The sequence below is a fragment of the Suncus etruscus genome, chromosome 2 (genome assembly GCF_024139225.1).
Source record: "Suncus etruscus isolate mSunEtr1 chromosome 2, mSunEtr1.pri.cur, whole genome shotgun sequence".
NCBI lineage: Eukaryota > Metazoa > Chordata > Mammalia > Eulipotyphla > Soricidae > Suncus > Suncus etruscus.
In genome coordinates, this window is record NC_064849.1 from 134,903,328 (window position 1) to 134,920,768 (window position 17,441).

The 17,441-nt window shown below is 38.0% G+C and overlaps 1 protein-coding gene across 1 annotated transcript in view; it reads left to right on the top strand.

The window, feature by feature from the left end:
* Window positions 1-17,441, top strand: part of SCAMP1 (secretory carrier membrane protein 1) — an 86,936-nt gene that overhangs the window by 66,404 nt on the left and 3,091 nt on the right. The window contains exons 7-8 of the mRNA XM_049766199.1: window positions 4,337-4,438; window positions 8,014-8,131. Coding sequence (XP_049622156.1) covers window positions 4,337-4,438; window positions 8,014-8,131 — 220 coding nt within the window. The remainder of the gene's footprint in view (window positions 1-4,336; window positions 4,439-8,013; window positions 8,132-17,441) is intronic.

The window sequence follows — 17,441 nt, forward strand, 5'->3', positions numbered from 1 at the left end:
GCATGGAGGTAAGGCGTTTGCCTTGCATGCAGAAGGACAGTGGTTTGAATCCTGACATCCCATATGGTCCCCTGAGCCTGCCAGGAGCGATTTCTGAGTGTAGAGCCAGGAGTAACCCCTGAGCTCTGCCAGGTGTGATCCAAAAAACAAAAACAAAACAAAACAAAACAAAAATCTAAAAGAAAGAAAATAAGACTTGTGTTTGTTCATAGGCAAATTAGAGGTAAGAATAAATAGCTTATTACATTACAGTGACACTGATTAGAATCTTGGCCTAAAGATTGCTTATGCAAATGTTTGTTTTGAAAGGACAAGTAGGTAGTAAGGAAGATTGGCTATATATATATATATATATATATATATATATATATATATATATATATATATATATAAAATATATATATATAAAATATATATATAAAATATATATATATAAAATGTGGAGCAGAAGAGTAAAATTTATTACAATGGCTTCTTTATATCCTCTCTATTAAAGGAGACAATCTTTGGCAGAGTAAGTTGAAATGCACAAGAGCCTTGATAAAAATGTATTTTGCAGGGCTGAAGTGATATCTCAGCAGCAGGGTGTTTGCTTTGCACGCAGCAGAACCAGGATCTATCCTGGTTCCATCCCTAGCAACCCATATGGTTCCCCAAGCCTGCCAGGAGTGATTTCTGAGCACAGAGCCAGGAGTAATCCTGAGCACCACCAGGCGTGGCCCCAAAACACTCAAAAAATGTATTTTGGAGGTCAGTTGGATGGTAATTTTATCATGACCAAGTAGATAAAAGTTTATTACTGGAATTAATACTTGGTATTTAACTTCAGAAAAGTAATGACTGTAATTCACCTTATTACGTGTGAAGATAGGAAAGTCATTTATGATCCTCTTAATTGATGCCAGAAAAGAATTTTATAAGATTCATTGCTTAGTACACTTGGAATAAGAGAATGTTCTCAGCTTGATAGAAGACACCTATGAAAAGAGTAACTGCTGAGAAAGACTACAAGCTTTCTGCCTAACAAGAACAGGATAAGGATGTTCAGATTCATCTTTCAGTATTATAATGGAAGTCTACAATATAAACAGAAAAATAAAAAGCATACAGATTAGAAAGAAGTAGCAAAACTGCCTAGACTTGTCGGTTACTTTATCATAATGTAAAAAGTAAACAGATTATACTTGCTAGTGGATTGGAAGACTTGATGTTAGAATGATGGATCACTGATATGTTTTTAGATTATTATATAAAATGCAATATCAGTCAAAGTCCCAGTAGATTAATAGAAGTTAATAAAATGATTCTAAAAGGTAAATAGGAAATATAAAGCAAAATATATTCAAACAACTTTGAAACAGGACAACAAAGTTGGAAGAATTAAAAGTACTTAATTTAAAGATATACTAGAAAATTATTAACATAAGGATAAACATACAAAATGTCTGAAGGAATTAACTACTGATAGATTACTATTGGTTTTTGTTTTATGGCTACTCCTATTGGGGCTTACTTGTCACTCTGCTCAGGGATCAGTGTTTAGGGGAATCATATTCAGTGCTGTAGATAAAACTGTGGCCAAGTATTATTATCTCTTTCATTCCCAATTCTTAATTTTAGGTTAAAAGTGGAATAATTGAGTGTATAGAAAGAAAAAACATGGTTAAACATGTCATTATTTTAAGAACAATTCAAAAAGTAACAATTAAAATTGGGAAGCATAAAACTAAAGGTAATTCTTAAGAGAACAAATCAGTAAATTAGTTCATAAAACAAAATACTATAGAAAAATATACCTTTAAAATAATTCTAATTGTGGGGGCCGGAGCAGTAGGACAAGCGCGTGCCACGCTAATCTAGGATGGACCTCGGTTCGATCCCCTGGAGTCCCACTTGGTCCCCCAAGCCAGGAGCGATTTCTGAGCTCATAGCCAGGAGTAACCCCTGAGCGTCACTGGGTGTGGCCCAAAACAAACGAACAAAAATTCTATTTGTGTACTTAGGCATCCTGATTTACAATACTGTTGATAATAGTGTCAGGGGCAATGTTCCAACTTCACACCCATTATCACGTCTCAAAATCTCTCCCACTCACTTCCATCCCCTTGGCAAACTCATTTGAAAAAATAATTATAGTTTAAGTTACATGTTTATAATAGAGTTAACTTAATGCTTATATGTTTTGGTCAATACAGAGTGCCCAACACCGTCCAGCAATTGTTCTTATTGTTACATCAACTCATCTAATCATCATCCCAAGAATCTCTAAGATACTAAAATAGACAAACCACAGACTGGGAAAAGACCTTCAGGAGCATTTATCTGATAAAGGACTTAAAAATCTAGATATGAAAAATCTCCTCAGTAGTAAGTGGGTAAATCAATTAGAACGTTAGAAAGATACATGGATCACATAGAGCATTTAACAATTATGTTGAACATGATTAGTTACTAGGAAAATGTAAATAATATCAAATGATGTTCCTATTAGAATGGCTAAAGTAGAAAAACTTGACCTCCAGGTTCTGGTGAAACAAAAGGAATTGGATTGTTAACAGGAACATTAAGTGGAAGTGTCTTTGGAAAACTGATAGGTTTTTTTAAAAGTGAAGACAAAGTGCCAGAGAGCACAGGGGTAGGGTGTTTGCCTTGCACATGGCCAACCCCAGACGGACGTGAGCTCAATTCTCAACTTCCCAAATGGTCCCTGAGTCTGCCGGGAGCAATTTCTGAGCAAAGAGCCAGGAGTAAAACCTGAGTGCTGCCGGGTGTGACCCAAAAACCAAAACCAAAACAAAACAAAAAAACCAGTAACCTTATCATTCTAGTCAGTTTTCTTTTTTTTGGCGGGGGGGGGGGGGGTTCCACATCCAGTGATGCTCAGGGGTTATTCCTGGCAATGTGCTCAGAAATCGCTCCTGGTTTGGGGGACCATATGGGATGCTGAGGGATCGAACCATGGTCCCTTGTAGGCCAGTGCGCACAAGACAGATGCTTTACTCCCTGCACCACCGCTCCGGCCCCTTGTCAGTTCATTTTTATAGTTACCCCCAAAAAAAGGAAAATAATGTTTCAGATATCCATAGTAGTTGTATTTATAATTAAATCATAATTCATATAATATAGTATATAATTTATAGTTATAATGTAATTATACTTTTTATAACAAAATTAGAAACATTAATATTTACACATAAATAAAGAAACTTTAGTGTAGATATACAATGGAATACTCAGTAGTAAAAGGAAACTATATGCTGAGTGAAGGCAGACAAATGAAAATTATTGTAATCATGTATATAAAATATCACGACTATAGTAAAAGGAGTAAGTGGTAGAATGGGAGAGAAGGGTTTTCCAGATTTACAAGTTTAAGGATATGCCCACTATTTTTATTGGAGTAAGTTCATAGCTGTACTATATATATCAGATGTTTCTAGTTCATTCTACATTAAGTGAAATTAAATGAAGTGATTTAATAAAAGTAAAATGAAAAAAATTAAGCTGAGATTATGGTAAAGTTGAGACTTTAAACAGCATAGTGATGTTGAAATAATTTTAATGTCTCATTTGAAATTTTTGTTTGTGTTTGGGCCATACTCGGTGGCACTTAGGGGTTACTCCTGACTCTGCCTCAGAAATTACTCCTAGGGAACCCTATGGGATGCTGGGAATCGAACTTGGGTTGGCCTCGTGCAAGGCAAATGCTCTTCCCACTGTGCTATCGCTCCAGCCCCTCATTTGAATATTATTCCCATATGTTATATTTTAATTTCAAGCTTCTGAAAGTTATTTAAATAGTTAAATTTCAAGCCTCTGAAAGCTATTTTATTTTTTTAACGTATAAAATATTTATTTAAGCACCATGATTTTAAGCATGATTGTAGTTGGGTTTCAGTCATATACAGAAACTCCCCCCCCCCCCTTCACCAGTGCAACATTCTCACCACCAATGCACCCCTTACCCCCACCCGTCTGTATTCTCGACAGGCATTCTGCTTCTCTCATTCTTTAGCATTGTCATGTTAGTTGTTAGTGTAGTTCTCTAATAGTATTCACCACTCTTTGTGGTGAGCTTCGAACTGTGAGCTGGTCTTCCTGTAGTCTCACTCATGGGTTTTAAGAAAAATTAAAGACATTATTGCAGTAAGTTCCAGAAACAATAGAGTTAAGGGCTGGAAGGACCAGAAGGACTGCTCTGAAGGCTATTTTAAATAGCTACTGATGTTATGTAAATTTTTTATTTGAACTGCTTTATTTAAGTCTATATGTAAATATATTGAGAAAATGACCTTTTCCCTCCTTCTTCCCCTCTTCCCATTTCTCTTAAACAAAGGAGTGACAGTTCATTCAGATTCTTTGTATTCTTCTTCGTCTATATTTGTCAGTTTGCTGTCCATGTACTCCAGGCTGCAGGATTTCATAATTGGGGCAACTGGTAAGTCACTTATTTTTATTACTATGCTTTTAATCTCTATCTAGCATGTTTATATAATTGGGCTTCCTACAAATAATATAATAAAGACAGACTAGTCAAAGTAAACAAAAGTAAAAATAGGAGCTAGAGAGATAGCATGGAGGTAGTGTGTTTGCCTTGCATGCAGAAGGTCAGTGATTCGAACTCTGGCATCCCATATGGTCCCCTGAGCTTGCCAGGAGCGATTTCTGAGTGTAGAGCCAGGAGTAACCCTTGAGTGCTGCTGGGCATGACCCAAAAACCAGAAAAAAAAAAAAAAGTAAAAATAATTTAAAAATGCAATGTAAAAATTCTGTAAGATATAACATTTGGACAAACTATCTGAAATTTTAATTCTCAGTCTTAAAAAATAGTTTGTTGACAGATAGTTTAACTAAGGTATGTTTAGGAGGACCACAGATTATGGAAGGGAGAGAGAAGTGGTAAGAGCACTATTTTAGGAATACATTTTTTTTTCTTTTTTTTGTTATTTGGGCCAAAACCAGTGACACTCAGGGGTCACTCCTGGCTATGTGCTCAGAAATAACTCCTGGTCTGGGTGACCATATGAGACCCAGGGGATCGAACCACGGTGCGTGCAAGGCAGACACCTTACGGCTTGCGGCACTGCTCCGGCCCCAGGAATACATTTTCATATGTACGCGCGTCTCCATGGAATCATCATTTATGAGATCTGTGCCTATGTGCAGAGTCACATGCACATAGTATTTTTTGTACAGTAGAATCAATCTGGATATGACATAATGCTCACTCAGTGTAATCAAGACCTGGCTAGAAGGTAATAGATCTATTTTTGACTTCATATAATCCAGGAGAAAAAAAATTTTTTTTTCTTACTTGTTTTTGGGCCATACTTATTATTGCTTGGGGGCCACTGTTGGCTCTGTGCTCAGGGATCTCGCTTGGTAGTACTCAGGCTATTGGACTCTCTCTTTGAATGAAGTAATGGGTGATGTAGTACACAGCTCAAATGGTCCCTCCTCCTCTTTCTCTTATAACTGAGATGCATATAGTTGAATTCCTGGAAGTTGAATCATGAATGTGGCAACTTTGTGCTTTGTACATATAAAAATGATCTGTTACTAGAGAGAATTGAGAATTTAAATTTAGGTTATTTTTTTTGTTATTTTTAATTGGTTTTGGGGTACCACCTGGTGACACTCAGGGGCAATTCTTGGCTCTGCACTCAGAAATTATTCCTGGCAGGCTCGGGGAACCCTACGGGATGCCAGGGATTGAACCTGAATTGGCTGCATGCTAGGCAAATGCCCTGTCCACTGTGCTATCCTTCTGGCCCCTAAATTTAGTTTTCTCCCACTGAATTGGAAGAATTACTGTCAGACAGATATTGATAGTTTTGCTGCTCATATGTAAATTCAACAAATATATATAGTTTAAATAATTTCTAGGAATAAGTTTTTTACTTAAGTAATGTTTAGAAAAGAAATGCAGGGCCCGGAGAGATAGCACAGTGGTGTTTGCCTTGCAAGCAGCCGATCCAGGACCAAAGGTGGTTGGTTCGAATCCTGGTGTCCCATATGGTCCCCCGTGCCTGCCAGGAGCTATTTCTGAGCAGACAGCCAGGAGTATCCCCTGAGCACCGCTGGGTGTGGCCCAAAAACCAAAAAAAAAAAAAAAAAAAAAAAAAAAAGAAAAGAAATGCAGGGAGGTCCAACGTGTCCTTCACCCAGTTTCCTCCAGTGGTATTCTTGCTAAAGCAGAATCAAAACCAGAACCTTGACAACTGATTGCAGCCATCATCAGAGACTCCCCGATTAACTTCCCTTTCATAGCCAGTCACTTTCCTACTACCTGCACACCATGCCTCTGGCAGTACTAATCTGGTTATTTGTTATTTGATCCTTCCAAGTGTGTTCTGTCAGTGCAGTCATACAGTTGTTAATGCTTGTGGCTTCTTTCACTCAGCTTCAGCTTTTGGAGATTGATCCAGGTTAACTTGTGTCTGTCAGCCCTTCATTTTCTTTCACTTCTAAGTAGTATCACAGGTAGGGGTGTTCACAATCTATACCTCTTAGAAGTGGAAGGACACTGAACTTTTCTAGGTTAGGGCACTTGGGCATAAAGCTGCCATAAGCAATTGTGCAAATATAGGGGTTTTTTTGTTTTGTTTTGTTTTGTTTTGTTTTGTTTTGTGGTTTTTAGGTCACACCCGGCAGTGCTCAAGGGTTACTCCTGGCTCCATGCTCAGAAATTGCTCCTGGCAGGCTCGGGGGACCATATGGGATGCTGGGATTCGAACCGATGACCTTCTGCATGAAAGTCAAATGCCTCACCTCCATGCTATCTCTCCGGCCCCATATAGGGGTTTTTTTCTCTGTGATAAATATCTAAGAATGTGGGGCCAAAACAATAGCACAGTCGTAGGACATTTGCCTTGCATACAGAGACCCAGGTTTGAGCCCTGGCATCCCATATGGTCTCCGAGCTTGCCAGTAGCGATTTCTGAGCATAGAGCCAGGATTAACCCCTGAGTACCATTGGTGTGGCTTTAAAACCAAAATATATAAATAAAAAATAAGAATGTGATTGTTGGGCCATATGGAAGTTGTATATTTAATTTCCTTGTAAAGCTAACAGATTCCCATTATTTTAAAAAAATTGCACCAATAATCTGAGTCTTTTGGTTTCTACCTCTTACTTCTTCCCTAGTATTTGGTGGCCACTTATTTTTTTAAAGCCATTCTTAGAAGTATATAGTAATAGTTTATATAGTTTGGTTGCATTTTTTTTGGTGACTCTTATATTAAACACATTTTTATCTACTTGTCCTGCCATCTTTGTGTCTTGTTTTGTTTGTTTGTTTATTTTGCTTTTGTTCCATACCTGGTGATGCTCAGGGTTTTTTCCTGACTCTATATTCAGGAATCACTGCTGGCATACTCTGAGAACCAAATGGGATACCAGGGATTAAACCTGGGCTGGGCTGGCTGCATGCAAGGAAAGCACCCTATCTGCTATACTATCATTCTGGTTCAGCTTTTTGATTTTGAAATCTGGTGATGAACAGTTAAGATTCTAGATTTAAGCAATTTAATTTGAATTTAGACTATGTTAGACTATCTTTGCAGTTACTGGATGTTACATAGTTCCTTATCTATTAGTAGTGTCATTTATCTATGAAGTGGTTGAGAAAATGAAGTTATTTAATCCATGTAAAGATTTTGATAATTGCCTGCTTTGTGCTGGCTATGTGTTATTTTAATTTAAAAAATAGGAGAGGGAGGTATGTGTTGTTGTGTTTTTTATTTTCCAAATGTGCTCTGGGCCAGAGGAAAAGTACTGAATTCCTATTGAAAGTACTTGCCTTGCATGTTTCCAGTCTGGGTTTCACCCCCAGTACCCACATTGGTCCCCTGATCCCTCAGATGTCGATTCCTGAGAGTAGAGCCTGGAGGAAGCCCTGTGCCTTGATGGGTATCAACTCCAAACCTAAATAAATAAAAAATAAAGTCTGCCTTTATTTGCACTTTAGTGTCCACTTGTGTAATTACACTTTTCATTTCATTACTTTCTAGTGGTTGGATTTCATCCCTTACTGGTCTCAACCAAAATATTCCTGTTGGAATCATGATGATAATTATTGCAGCACTTTTCACAGCATCTGCAGTCATCTCACTAGTTATGTTTAAAAAGGTAAGTGAAATATTTTGTCTTGAGTTTTTATAGTGAACCTGATACTCAGTTTTTATTTTCCTATATTGTTCTTAATTTGATGTAACTTTAAACTTTTTTTGTTCTTGTGCAAGTTTGCTTTTCTACAATTAGTTTTTACATAAAAGATATAGATAAATTTTAGAAAATTGCATCATATATTAGTCATAAAAATAATAAAGATCCTATTAACTTCACTTCAAGACACTTTATACATAGTGTTATTGTGTATATGTGTGTGTGTTTTCAATACACACATTAAGACTTAGGGTGAGCATGTCATTTACTTTGGAATTGAGAAAGATAAGAGCTATAAAAGCATACAATTCAGGTTGAAATGCTGGAGTCTTCACTTTCCAGCCCTATAAACTCAGGTAGGCTTCTACAGCCTTTCAAGTGCTGTCTCCTCCCTAGAGACTGCTTCCTGGGAGCAGGAACCTGGTCTGTGTGGTTACAGGTTGCATTTTCTACCTGTCACAGTGACAGTCATAGACTAGTCACTCAGGTATTTGTTGATGAAAGAATAGGATAACAATAACATTCATAAAATTGGAGTAAAGATGAAATGAAATATTTGCACAGGACTGCTTTCCAATTTTCAGTTTTCAAGTCTCTTTTCTGATCTTGACCTTTTTTATTTTGTGTTCAGTATTTGGTTTAGTGTTCACCTTTTTTTGGTGAATACATTTCCATAGGTGTTGCATCAAAAAAGCACAACAGAATGGAGAGATTATTGTTAATATTAAAAGGAATTGGCTTCAGTTATTGTTAGGCTGTCTAGATTAATCTGAAACCCATCCAGCATGCCTCCAGAAAGGGTTGGAAACAGAAGGTGAGGCTCACAATTTGGATTTTTTTTCCTCAGAGAATCTTCAGTTTTGTGCTTTGGGGCTTGGATCATACCTTCCCAGCTCATTCAAGAACTTTCCTTTCCTTTAACACTAACTGATTGGGGCCAAAGAGATAATACAATGGGTGAAGCATTTGCCTTGCACTTGGCTGACTGGATTTGGTTCCTGTCATTAACCATATGGTCCCCTGAACCTGTCAGAATGATATCTAAGCACAGTGCCAGGAGTAAGCCCTGGGCACAGCCAGGTGTTGCATGTGTGTGCATGATCACCCCCCACCCTCATCAACTGATTGTAGAAACTAACCAAATGTACGTAATACCTTCAGGGCAGTGTCTACACTAGTGTGTAACTGGGCTGCACTACAGCTTATTCAGATTGACACGTATCCTGGCCATCGCAACATCATTCTTTGGAGAATTCCTTTATTCAGAAATATGGAGGTGCTTAATAAAACAAGCAATGTTATAAACTTAGAGTTGTGGAAATTGCAGGTTTTATGCAATGTTCAAACAATTCATTAGACTGTATATTAGATCCCAGGCTCTGTATTATGAGTAGGTGAGCTACCATGTTTTTCAGATCTGTTATTTCAGTTTGGAGTTTTCTGATGTCTGTCTTTGTATTCTGTTCAGCTAGAGCTATGTTTTCTTTGATTTCCATGTGAATCCTCCATATTTCTATTCTAAACTCCTTATCTGAGAGGTTAATCAGATGGTTGGTATTTTTTGGATCATCAGAGCTATCTTCATTCTCTGTGCATGGTGTTTGCCTGCAAGGTTTCCCCATTGTCAGGGTTTTGTGGTCAGCAAAGGTAGCCTGCAAAATTTCTATCCTCTTGATATTATGGAGGTATGTTTTATGTGCTAGCATGTAGTCTATCCTGGAGAATGACCCATGTACATTGGAGAAGAATGTGTATCAAGGTTTCTGGGGATGGAGTGTCCTATATATATCTACTAGTCCTCTTTCTTCCATTTCTCTTTTCAGGTCTAGTATATTTTTGTTGTGTTTCAGTTTGGTTGACCTATCAAGTGTTGACAGGGCCGTGTTGAGGTCTCCAAAAATTATTGTGTTATTATTGATGTTCACTTTCAGATTTGTCAACAATTGTATTAAATACTTTGCTGGTCCCTCATTGGGTGCACATATGTTTAGTAGTATAATTTCTTCCTGCTGTACATATCCCTTGATTATTACTAAATGTCTATCTTTGTCCCTTACAACTTTTCTGAGTATAAAGTTTGTGTCATCTGATATTAATATGGCCACCCCAGCTTTTTTAAGGGTGTGCTGTTTGCTTGGATGATTTTCCTCCAGCCTTTTATTTTGAGTATAAGTTTGTTCTGACTATACAGGTGTGTTTCTTGTAGGCAGCAGAAGGCTGGGTTTATCTTTTTGATTTATTTTGCCACTCTGTGTCTCTTAACTGGTGCATTTAGTCCATTGACTTTGAGGGAGATTATTGTCATAGGATTTAATGTCATTTTTGTGTATAAGTTTAGTGTGTCTGTTGGTCTGTCTTGTCTTAAAGTAGACCTTTCAGTTTTTGCTTTAAGGCTGGTTTTTCATCTGTAAAGTTTCTGAGCTGTTGCTTATCCGTGAGCAATGAATCCATCCTTCAAACCTGAATGTGAGTCGAGATAGATGCAGTATTCTAAGTGAAGCCTCCATTTCATTCAGTCTTGTCACAATATCCCACCACTGTCTTCTAGCATTGAGAATTTCTGTGACATGTTTGCTGTAAGTCTTAAGGTTGCTCCTTTGAACGTAATTTCCCTTTTTAATCTTGCTGCTTTCAGTATTCTATCTCTATCTGTGGGATTCGTCATTTTAAGTAGGATATGTCTTGGGGTCTCTTCTAGCTGGTGCCCTTCGGGCATGCAGGATTTGATTGCATGCAGTCTTTAGCTCTGGGAGTTTCTCTGTATTGATGTCTTTGACTGTTGAGTCTTCCTGGGGATCTCCTTCCTGGGCCTCTAGGACACCAACGATTCTTATGTTGTTTCTGTAGAGTTTATCAAAGACTTCTATTTTTATTTGTTCACATTCCTTGAGTACTTTTTCCATTGTCTGGTTGTTTAAGTTTTTTTTTCCAATCTCTTCTGCTGTATGGAGTTGTTCTGCATTTGATCTTCCAGTTCCCTGATAGTGTCCTTAACTGCTGTTACTCTGTTGGAGAGGCTGTCCATTGAGTTTTTCAGTTGAGCTACCATGTTTTTCAGATCTGTTATTTCAGTTTGGAGTTTTCTGATGTCTGTCTTTGTGTTCTGTTCAGCTAGAGCTATGTTTTCTTTGATTTCCATGTGAATCCTCCATATTTCTATTCTAAACTCCTTATCTGAGAGGTTAATCAGATGGTTGATATTTTTTGGGTCATCAGAGCTATCTTCATTCTCTATGCATGGTGTTTGCCTGCAAGGTTTTCCCATTGTCACTCTTGTGTGATTTTTTTCTGTGTTGTGGTGGGGTTTATAAGTTAGAAAGAGCATGGCCGTGAAGCGGCCTCTAGGAGAGCAATTTTGCTGGGCCCTTCTCGGCCCACTCAGGAGAGGTTCAAGAGAAGAACAGTAGAGAAACAGGCAGAGGTGACATGCATAGTCTCTCCCAATTGCTAATCACACAGCAGGGCCAGATTCCTCCCGCCTGAGTAAACAGACAAAGGGATCTGCCTTTCTCATAAGGTGCAAGCTTGACATAAGGCTGACAGGTTCAGTTTCCAGCACCCCAATTGGCAGTTGGTCCCTCAAGCACAGGAGTGATCCCTGACCACTGCTGATGGATGTGGTCCAAAACAAACTAAACAAACAAAATATTTTGAAGGGAGAGAATTTAAAAAGCTGGGTGGAAGTACTATATTAATATAAACATTTAGGCTTTGGATATCTAAATTGGAAACAAAACATTTTAGGCTAGATTTTTCAATTTGGAAGCTGTTGATTTTGTAAATGATGTCTAGAAAGTGGAAAGAGGCTCTAGGATAGAAGATATTCCTAGTATTTAGAACTGCTGAGTGAAGAGTGAGTTTGAACATCAATCGTGGGGATGGAGGAACTTAGTGGCACAGTTGGTGAGTAGAATTAAGAGTATAGAGAAAAGGGGCTATTCTGCAGCCAGAGTAACACAGTGCTGTGTGAAATACAGTTCTCTACCTTCTGCTCCCTTATCAGATCACTTGTGTATTTCCCAGATACTACTTTTCAGGAACTAATCTGTGACAAGAAAGGTTCTAGACCTGTGTTCATTATATTCCAGGCATTCAAAAAAAAAAGTAATACTTTCTTCATAAGTAAAAATACTGATTTGGGAACTTGCAGCATAGTCTGCTCTTTCGGTTCACCTTTCTTTTTTTTTTTTTTTGGTTTTTGGGTCACACCCGGCAGTGCTCAGGGGTTATTCCTGGCTCCAGGCTCAGAAATTGCTCCTGGCAGGCACGGGGGACCATATGGGGCGCCGGGATTCGAACCAATGACCTCCTGCATGAAAGGCAAACACCTTACCTCCATGCTATCTCTCCGGCCCCTCGGTTCACCTTTCATAGCACCTAATTTTAAGTTGCCATTTACCTCTCTATAACTGCCAGTGTTATACAAATACCTACACTAACCTCATTCTTTATTTCATGAAGTTATATAAAAATCATTATCTTAATCTCTTTTTTCATAAGGATTAAGATTTAAAGCAATGATTTTCTGTATGATTTTATGAAGTAAATAAGGATAAATTAAAATAGAAGTTGACTGAGGTAAATGTTAGCTAAAATAGAAGTTGAAGCAACCTGCACATTTATAATGGGAAGTCTATATTTCTAGAATAAAATTAAGACATAGGGCCTGGAAAAAGACACATGAAAAAAAGCTCCACATCACTAATCATCAGGGATATGCAAATCAAAACAACTATGAGATACCACCTCACACCACAGAGATTGCACACATCACAAAGAATGAGAACAAGCAGTGCTGGCGGGGATGTGGAGAGAAAGGAACTCTTATTCACTGCTGGTGGGAATGCCGTCTAGTACAACCTTTATGGAAAGCGATATGGGGATTCCTCCAAAAACTGGAAATCGAGCTCCCATACGATCCAGCTATACCACTCCTAGGAATATACCCTAGGAACACAAAAATACAATACAAAAATCCCTTCCTTACACCTATATTCATTGCAGCACTATTTACCACAGCAAGACTCTGGAAACAACCAAGATACCCTTCAACAGATGAATGGCTAAAGAAACTGTGGTACATATACACAATGGAATATTATGCAGCCGTCAGGAGAGATGAAGTCATGACATTTTCCTATACATGGATGTACATGGAATCTATTATGCTGAGTGAAATAAGTCAGAGAGAGAGAGAGAGAGAGAGAGAGAGAGAGAGAGAGAGAGAGAGAGAAACGCAGAATGGTCTCACTCATCTATGGGTTTTAAGAAAAATGAAAGACATTCTTGCAATAATAATTTTCAGACACAAAAGAGAGTAGGGCTGGAAGTTACAGCTCACCTCATGAAGCTCACCATAAACAGGGATGAGTTTAATTAGAGAAATAACTACATTTTGAACTATCCTAATAATGAGAATGTATGAGGGAAATAGAAAGCCTGTCTAGAGTACAGGTGGGGGTTGGGTGGGGAGGAGGAAGATTTAGGACATTGGTGATGGGAATGTTGCACTGGTGATGGGTGGTGTTCTTACATGACTGAAACCCAAATACAATCATGTATGTAATCAAGGTGTTTAAATAAAATATATTTAAAAAAAGACATAGGGCCTGGGAAGATAATACAGCAGGTAGGATGTTTGCCTTGCATGTGGCCAATCTCAGTTCAATCTCGGAACTGTACAGCCCCCAAGCACCACCAAAAGTGAAACCTGAGTGATGAGCTAAGAGTAAGCCATGAAAACAGCCAAGTATGGACTGCTTCCACCAAAAGAAGAGAGGGTGAGAGGGGAAAGGGAGAGAGAGAGGGAGAGGGAGGGAAGGAGAGAGATGAGAGACAGAGAGACAGAGAGAGAGAGAGAGGAGAAAGAGAGAGAGGAGAGAGAGAGGAGAGAGAGAGAGGAGAGAGAGAGAGAAAGAGAGAGAGAGAGAGAGAACATTTATTTTGCATGCGGCCCACCAGGGTTTGATTCTTGGCATCCCATATGGTTCCCAAACTTGCCAGGAGTGATTATGAGCATAGATCCAGGAGTAACCCCTGAGTGCCATTGTGTGTGGCCCCCAAAAACGAGAGAGATACAGAGACAGACACACAGAGAAATTCAGTACAAAACGGATTTTTCTTTTCCTTCTGCTAGGGGTATATGTCTATCGTTTGCAACCACTAGGGGTCAGCTTCTTCATAATCAGTTAATGCCCTCAAAGTTTTTTGTGTTTTTTGTCTCTAGAATGGTTTTGAATTTATTAGGTTATTTGTATCGCCAGCTCTAACTAAAATGGTCTGTGGTATACATATTTGTGTATATGTGTGTATATACATAGTACTTGAAGTAAATATGAGTTTCAGAATTTTATTGGCATTCCAAAGTTTTAAATAATTGGAAGTAGGTAATTACTGATTTTTCTCTTGGCTATTTCTACATGTATTTTGTTTTGATTTGGGACCATATCTGGTGATACCCAGGGGTTCCACCTGACTATACATTCAGAAATTCCTGGATTGGGGGACCATATGGGACATATGGGGATCGAATTCAGGTCCATCCTGGGTCAGCCGTGTACAAGGCAAATGCCCTACTGCTGTGCTATCACTCTGGCCCCTTACATGTATTTTTTTTAAAAAGTCATCTTTAGTACACTAACATTTTTAGATTAAAGGAGGAAGTATTTTATATAAGTCATAAGAATAATTGAACAAGTGAGTCAAACTTATCAGAAAAGTTCAAAAATTCCTTTTAATTGTCAAACGAACTAGAATAACTTAATAGAAAGGACAATTCATAATTTGTGTATTACTCATGGAGCCAAATTTTGAAATTTTTTAAAAGAAATTTAAAAATTACTTAGACTAATGTCCATATAATTATTTGTAGTGAAATTTGCATTTCAAAATAAGCTTAGAAAAATTATTTTACTTTAAAAATATTTTGAGTATTTTTTACTCCAAAATATTTATTCAATAAATATTCTTTCATTTTAAAGTGTAGAATTTTAGTATATGATCCAGATTCATGACACTTGAGTCATGTTTATCAGTTAAATTGGTATTTTAGACTAAATGCTCTGTAAAGATATAAAAATATCCCACTCTTTTGAAAGCATATTGTTTGTCCCTTTTTCTTTTTTTTTTGGATCTAGGTCCAAAAGATAACATTACTGTAATTTCTCTTGTGATCTAAAAAGTATTCATGAACTTTTCCATCACTCCTCTTATTCATCTCTTTTCAGGAAACACCTAATCACCAGCCTTTACAAAATAGTGGGGCTTCCTCATGTGGTGGTACTGAAGGGGACCTGGTGGTGCTGGGAATTGAACCCTGGCCCTCCTGCATGTGATCAGTGTTTTCTAATCCCAGCAGTACTCAGGGCTTTCTCCTGACTCTGCTTAGGGATCACTCCTGGCTGGTGCTCTGGGGACCATGTGTAGTTCTGGGGACTAAACCAGGATTGGCCACATACAAGACAATTTCCTGCTTATGTACAATCTCTCTTGCCCCCAGCATTATTTCTTGAATTGGTATCTGTTACCTTACTTGGAAACAAGTTTAGATTATTGTGCTTAAATGAAGTAGCATGGTTGGTTCTCTGGTACAGTGTACAGATCTTTTGTGTCTCATATCCTACTGCTTACACTGAGATAGTTGTGGCAGTGCATTCAGGAGACAGAATTAACTTTTAGAGTTGTAGTTGTATCCTGGCAGAGGCACATTCAGATAAGCAGAAATTAATTCAAAGATTTATTAGTGTACATATTCACCTAATTTTCATTCTTATAAAAGCCAGGTCAAACAAGAAATACTCACGTTTTAAAATTTGTTTTGGGCTATATTTGGCAATGCTCAGGTGTTAATCCTGGCTCTGCATTGAGGAATTACTCCTGGCAGTTCTGAGGACAATAAGTGGGGCTGGATCAGGCAAATACAAGGGAAGCATCCTGCTTGCTGGTTGTTTTATGGGGAAAGTAAACTTGAGTTATAAAGTGGGCATAGAATATAGTGGAATCAGTAGACAGAAAATCAAATGTCCTTTCTGTGACACTCCTAGACCTAAAAATTTAGGTTTATAATACTCATAAATAAACACACAGCAAGTATTTTTTAAAAATAATTTTTCTTGTGATCAATATGAATTACAAGTCTTTCACAGCAAGTATTTTTAAAATTTTATTCTACTTACTCTTGAAACTTTGTGGCAAGGTTAGAGAAAATAAGGTTATTGCCTTGCACGCTGCTGACCCCAGTATGGTTCCTGGCATCACTTGGTCTTCTGTGCAGTGCCAATAGAGACCCCTTCCCCAACAATAATCAAAAGTAACCCCTGAGCATTACTGGGTGTGGCCCCAACCCCTAGCTCAAATCCTATAAAATACTTCAAATATCATAAGGGATACTCAAACTTGGGTGGGAAATGAGTAAGTTTTTGTAATGTTGATATGTTTATCCTGATATCTCTATTGATCTATATACCGTATTTTCTGGCGTATAAGATGACTTTTGAAACAACAAAAAAAAGTCAACCGAAAATCGGGGGTCGTCTTATACGCCGAGTATATCCCGAAAAAATGTTTCAATATGCCGCTTAACGAAAATTGTCTGAATATTGCCACAAAACGAATTTTCCAACTCGATCCTGCACCAGTCACTGCCAGGCTGCTTAGACCGCCTCTCTTAACAGCCAATCCAAGCAGGCTTTTTATGCATGCAAATTAGACAATGTTCTGGACCCGAACCTACACTGTCAAAAGCCTGCTCAGATCGGTCAGAGTCAGAGAGGAAGTCTATGACAATATAACCTTTGAACCTTTGCTTGTTGTGATTGGCTCACTGTGGTACATGAGCACAGGAACACATGCAGCACATGCAGCACAGGAATGTTCTGTCTGATACAGCGAATATAGGCCTAAACCTATGTTTTAACTGCAAAATTAGGGGGGCGTCTTATACGCCGGAAAATATGGTACATAGTGTTTGAACATTGTACACAAAATACATTTGTAATCTTTTCCTCTAGGTGGCTCTCTGGGTCTGTTAAGACTTGAGCCATTTGTACTTTTACCATTTGTTTGGTGGGGCTCTATTTATGTATAATTTGAAGCCCATAAAATTTTAAACTCACTCACTTTAATAAACTTGATAAAGAAATGGCAAAGTCTATGAGATTAAATGTATATTTATCACCTCCTACAAACTTTGGGGGAAAAGGGTAAAAACAGACCAGTGAGTTGGTTAATATGTTGTACAGTGAGCATGTTTGGTAAGAAGATTGTTTGGTTTCTA